The sequence below is a fragment of the Panthera uncia genome, chromosome A2, assembly GCF_023721935.1.
Source record: "Panthera uncia isolate 11264 chromosome A2, Puncia_PCG_1.0, whole genome shotgun sequence".
Taxonomy (NCBI): domain Eukaryota; kingdom Metazoa; phylum Chordata; class Mammalia; order Carnivora; family Felidae; genus Panthera; species Panthera uncia.
This window is the reverse complement of record NC_064816.1, coordinates 49,137,271-49,143,270: the sequence shown is the minus strand read 5'-3', so window position 1 is coordinate 49,143,270 and position 6,000 is coordinate 49,137,271. Positions and strand designations below refer to the sequence as shown.

The 6,000-nt window shown below is 44.1% G+C and overlaps 1 protein-coding gene across 19 annotated transcripts in view; it reads right to left on the bottom strand.

The window, feature by feature from the left end:
• Positions 1-326: 326 nt before the first annotated feature.
• Positions 327-6,000, bottom strand: part of SETD5 (SET domain containing 5) — an 80,085-nt gene continuing 74,411 nt past the window's right edge. For all 19 annotated transcript variants that reach the window (XM_049640908.1, XM_049640923.1, XM_049640910.1 and 16 more), the window contains 4 exons: positions 3,320-3,618; positions 2,328-2,461; positions 1,704-1,792; positions 327-1,322 (listed from right to left, as the gene is read on the bottom strand). In XM_049640908.1, coding sequence (XP_049496865.1) covers positions 717-1,322; positions 1,704-1,792; positions 2,328-2,461; positions 3,320-3,618 — 1,128 coding nt within the window. In that variant the 3' untranslated portion in view covers positions 327-716. The remainder of the gene's footprint in view (positions 1,323-1,703; positions 1,793-2,327; positions 2,462-3,319; positions 3,619-6,000) is intronic.

Below are 6,000 nucleotides of genomic sequence, written 5' to 3'. Positions count from 1 at the left end.
GGCTCAGACAATCACCTGCTCCTGAATCGAGTTGACCAGGAGCTCTTCTTCAGAGAGCCAGGCACCCCTCAGCCAGAGCACATTCCAAGCTTTGCTATCCCTGCCTATATTTCTTGGTGATTTTAAGACAAAGGTAGGGAGTATTCTTGGTGGACACATCTTGGCCAGATACCTGCTTTTGGAATGGTTGTCTGTCACAGGGTGAAAATTTACATACCTACCTTTCTTCTTAAGTGCATAAAAACCCTACTATTACTCAGATGGCTTGGGGCTTAGAGATTGGCTCTTTTCATTTTTTTCCTCTGAAAAGAAAACTTTTTTGGGTGTGTGTGTGTGTGTGTGTGTGTGTGTGTGTGTAAAAAGATGTCCCCACTGCACAAGTGACTACAGGCTACAGGCAAGGACGGGAGACAGAGGCTTCAACACGACTCATTGCACTTAGAACCGTTACTAACCGGAACACCATTTGCTTGTCAACAATGTACCCTTAACAGCAGGGAGAAACTTCTTTATAGTCTCTGCTTCAGACAAGATTTACATCTTTCTCCAAGGCCAGAGCCAGTCGCGACCACAAGTCTCGTTTCTTGTCGACCAGACCCAGTCCTCTGGCACCTTGTACCCTCTTCCCCAGCAATATGCTCGGCCTAGGTTCCAGAGGCAGCTGGAAGGAAGCAGCTATGGGCTCATTCAGTTCTGTTTGCCCAAATCCAGAAGCCCTAGGAAAGTCCTGTCTGAGTCTTGACTCCTGAGCCTTGCAGTGGCTGGAGTCGGTACTGGTGCACACCCCCACTCCCACGGTGTGGGTAGTGCTGTGAATTGGAAACCGCAGATACCCTGGAGGCCTGGTAGGCAGCGGACTGCCCACTGGGCAGACTGATAGTCCGTAAGTCTGATGGCAATGACGACCTAGAGTTCTGAGGGAAGGAGGTGGAACTCAGAGTTCCTGTGCTGGACTGGGAGACCGAGTCTGAGGTCGGCGAGTCTGAGGGGCCCTGTGGGGTAGGGCTAGCAGCACTAGAAGGGCAGCTCCTCCTTGGAAGAGTGCTGCCAGTGCTGTTTCCAGAATGTGGCTGGCTGCTATAATACCCTGGTGTCCCCGTAAATGGGGCCAACGAGTCTGTGGATACAGGGTGGGCGGGGCTGGAATAGGACGTAGAAGAGAGGGAGGATTCTGAAGAACCGTGAGAGGGGGGGTTTCCAGGTCTCAGTGCAGTAGTTCGATAACTGTATCCTGGAGATTGGGTGGGATGTCCTCTAAAGGGGGAGGAACTCTGCTGAAGGAGGCTTTGTGATTCTGTCCGTGGACTATCACACTGCAGGAGCTAGAAAGAGTCGGGAGGAAAAGCATAAGGAGGTGAAAAAGTCCCTATTTAAGCCATTTAGGCTTGTGAATATTTAAAATACCCTACTTTTTCTTCTTCTTCTTCTTCTTCTTCTACTTCTCCTTCTTCATCTTCTTCATCTTCTTAACCATTTGTTCTTTTTAGGATACCAAAGACAGTAAAATGGCTGTCTCTGATCACTTTATTTATTTTTCTGGCATGATTTATTACCTGAAGGTGAGCAGATGATGACTTATTTCCAAGGCTGCTGAAACTATATGCAAAGACGGCATCTCAACTGCAAAGGATGGCCAGGATCACAAAATATTTGGAACCCAGAACACACTCCTATGCCCAGAGATGAGCAATTTCTCGTCTCACCTGGTAGCTGTATCTGGAAGGGCTGTAAACGGCTGCTCCTTTAGAGAGTGCTGAGCTCAGTGTCTCTGGGCCTTCTCCATCTGCAGGGTCTGGAAGATAATACAAAATCAACTTGGGTTCCTAGAATAAGTGAGAAATAGTCATTGTTCATTCAAATCACCAATGTCATCACCAACCCATGCTGCTTTCTTTCTGACAAATCAGGTGAGTGCATCAGGCCAGAAGGGCAAAAGAAGTGGTTAATTATGGGCTATGTTTTAAATGTCTGATTGGATTCCTGTCTCCTTTCTCTTCATCCTTCATCACAGTGGATTTTCAGGCCTTTGGAGAGAAGAGTTACAGAAAGGTATCCCTTGGGAAAAAATACGGCAGAAACAGAAAGACAGAGAGAGAGAGAGAGAGAGAGAGAGAGTCTAGAGAGAGTAAGAGTGCACATGCAGTGCTAGATCTTAATAATACTACAGCCCAGAAGAATAGAATCAAGACTGACCTGGCACCTTCCATACAGTGGAGCCCAACTGTGTAAGAAACAGACTCACCTCATCCCAGCATTTGGTGAGAACTGTGTAGAACCTGTCTCACGTGTCCCTAAACTTGGCTGGCAGCAGAAGGCCATGGGCTCACCTGAGTCTTTCTCTGTGATGTTACTCTCCCATGTGGGAGAAGGCTCTCCTTTTTGGGCCACCCTCACACTGCTTCGGAGGACCTTGGGGATGCTCCCTCCTTCTCGGAGTCGTTCCACTGACGTGGGAACCATCCTGTGAAGGAAACCAGGTGCAAGTTAGTGCCACAGAACTTCAGAGTCAAGAGTATGGAACAAATGAAGCTTTCATAAAGGCTGTCTAATGCCTTTTAGATATTATTTTCTTCAGGACCAATTTAAAACAAGGTGTTTTTCTGTCTTATACTATGGAAAAAGTGGATTTAAAGATGTCTGCTTCTTTTAACCGCCATTTTGAAATGCTAAATTTTTTCTGTGAAGTCATGACCGGCACATAGTTTAATAAGTGCTCCATAGATTTTTAAACATTACTCATTTGAGCCAGGTCTCTTCTTTCCCAGACTTCCATGCTTCAGTTCAAGATCCCTGAGAACAGCCTCATTCTCTATTCTAGGTACATGCTGTTTATTCTTCACTTACTTATAGTGTTACTTATCTATTTGTGGTCTCCCCTAAACCAGACTAGTCCTTTCAGAATAGGTCTGATCTTTATGTATATGCGGGCTGGGTGCAACTGAGACTTGTGTTGTTAATTTAAGTGGAACTGAGCTGAACTCCTGACTTACCTTTCATATGAAATGAAAAAATACAAGAGGCAGTGTTAGTGCCCAGCAAATAAAATAACTCATCTGTGTCCATAACTATATGCCGTCCAAAGTGTCGTTCTGCAGGTTCGGTGGCAATTCTTTTCTTCTGTAAAGCTGAGGGGGATGGGGCTGGGGGTGGGGATGGGGTTGTGGCTGATACTATTAAATCAGCTGAAACAGCACAGATGGCACTGCTGGCCGCCTTTCTCAGATAAGTGTTCCCATATATTTTAGGTAAAACTGGGAATAACTCTGGATGTATACTTCCTTCTTGAATTTAATTATTTCATCATCAAACATAAACTTACCACCTACTGCTGATATTCTCTTGAGGTCTGCAGTGAGATGAAGTGCCTCTGGAATCTGATGGGCTTACCGCCTCCATATGGGACATAGAGGAATGAGATGGGGAGAATTTTTTGTGAGGGGAAGATGGGGTTCGGGATGAGGATCCCTGCACACCATGGGCACCAGTATCAGAAAGTGAGTTACTGCTGCCTTGCCCAGCTCCTGCAGACTTATTTTTGCTCTGTGCAGAGTCACCTCCCCCACTGGCAGAATTCTCCTTGGCTTCTTGTTTCCGTTTGCGGTACTCCAACAGGGATACCTGGGAGGGAAAGAAGGAAGAGGACTCTAGCTAGACATCATTAGTGGATCAGCAGCAATGGGGGAAGAAGATGGAAACCTCATAAACCACTAGCCAGCCTTGCAAACAAATCAGGCACTAACACTAGCAACACTTTTTTCAGGTGTGAGGTGTCTGAACACAACTACATACATATTTAAATCAGTCAGAAACTGGTAAGGAGAAGAAAATACACTAGGAGATGACATTTTTGAAGAATGGTGTTCGCCAGCAGACCTCAACCTTTCTTCTGCCTTCAGAGAACTGTGAGATCACAGTTATCTAGTAGCAGAAGTATGGGATCAGCTGTTTGCAACAATGATAACACCTAGAAAAGGGAAAAAGGAGTTGGGAGCTTGTGAAGTTTGAAAAAGCCTTCCAGGTCATCTGACAGCTCTTCCCTAACCCCTAGGAATTCCTAGAGTCAGTTGTTTTAAAAAAAAAAAAAAAAAGAGAGAAGAGAAAAGAAAAACAACAGAAGAAAAAGCCAATGTTTCAGGGTTCTAAGATGTGTTCAAATTTTCAGGATACACGCAGGGATTTATTACTGTTTCTCTCTTACACATAGGGAAATTAGTGTTAAAAGACAAAGAATGATTTGCAGTTTATATTTTAGCAAGCTAGTCTAGGAAACGTACACTTGGAAACTTCTCCCTAACTCTGCCTCATTCTCTTGATTGCCAATACAGAGCCTTCCTCCCTGGCCTGCCCACTATACCTCTCCTTTTTACTGTTACATCACATTGCCTACACCAGGTGTCAACCTATTACAGTGTCCTGACAGTTCCTTCACTAAATTCTAAGTTCTAAGAGGGCAAAGACCAAACTTTTCTGGCGTTTTGTCTTTAAACAAAACCTGTGCCAGGTTCTGTCTGGCACAGAACCTGACTGATAGTAGGTGCTCAACATTTCTCAAATAAATCATGGTTTCAATCAAGAAACCAGAAACACAAAGATACTGCAAACTTTTGCTCCTGATGGTCAATGCTCTTCAAGCAACAGTCTTCTAAAACCCACTGCTATTCTTTTCCCAAATTATCTGCCAGTATTTCTGCCTTCTAGTCCCTCAAGGCTCTCATTTTCTGTTTAAATGTAAAATGTAACAAAAATGCAAAGCAGTACCATCTTGCGCATGGATTTTCTATACACAATCTTGGAAAGTAACTAATAATTATAAATTCTGGTAATGTATTTCATGGAAATGCAAATGTAAGAAGCCACTAGGCTACATTTCAACAAGACTACTAAAGATATTCTGCAACTGTGTGAGACTGTCACACACAGAACATTTAACATCTCTAGCGCTGCACAATAAATGGAAGTTGCCTTGACAACCCAAAATACTCCCATGCATTTCCAAATGCCCCTAGATGAAATCCACTGACAAAAACCACATTTGGGGCTTTGTAATTTCTTGAACAGGCATTACTTATAAGTCAAGTCTCAACCTGTTAGCCAGCAATCTATGGCCTGGCCCTGTTCCACAGTCTCTCATTCTCCACTCCTGACCCTGCCCACCTTTCACCAGATACTACAGCAGCATGTAATTGTTACAACCACATTGTATGCCTGCTGCCCACACAACGGAGTGTCCCACAGCTACGTATTCTGCTCTCTCTTCCATAACATCCTCACCCACATTTGTTGGCAGATTGCTTCCTACTTACTGAGATCAGCTAAATCAGCGTGTGACCTGTCACCTCTCACTCCACCTCTCAAAATGGCTAGGAGCCTCTTGTTTGTTCTCACTAGGCCATGTCATGGCTAAGATGTTCTCATCACATCTGAACAACTCTTTTGGAGCATCCACTGCCACTGTAATGAATTACTTATTAACATAATTATCTGCCAACCTCAGTCTCACTTGCTTTAAGCTCCATTAGGGCAGAACTTAGGAGGAAATATAGCACAGTGGCAATAAGAGCATGCAATCTGGAATCAGACAGACCTGGGCAGTGTCCTGGCTCTTTCATTCACTACCTATGTGACCATGGGCAAGTCACTGAATTTGCCTTAGTTTCCTCATCTGCAAAATGGGAAATTACCCAACTTACAGGATTACTGTGAAGATTTAATGCATAAAAGAACTTAACAGTGCCTAAAACATGGTAAGTGCTAAATAATACAAGAAATTAGCATTATTCTTTTTCACTGTTTTTTTTTTTTTTCTTTTTAGAATTTTTAATGTTTATTTATTTTTGAGAGAGAGACAGAGCACAAGCAGGGGAGGGGTAGAGAGAGAAACACAGAATCTGAAGCAGGCTCCAGGTTCTAAACTGTCAGCACAGAGCCCAATGAGGGGCTCGAACCCACGAACCGTGAGATCACGACCTGAGCTGAAGTCGGACACTTAACCAACTGAGG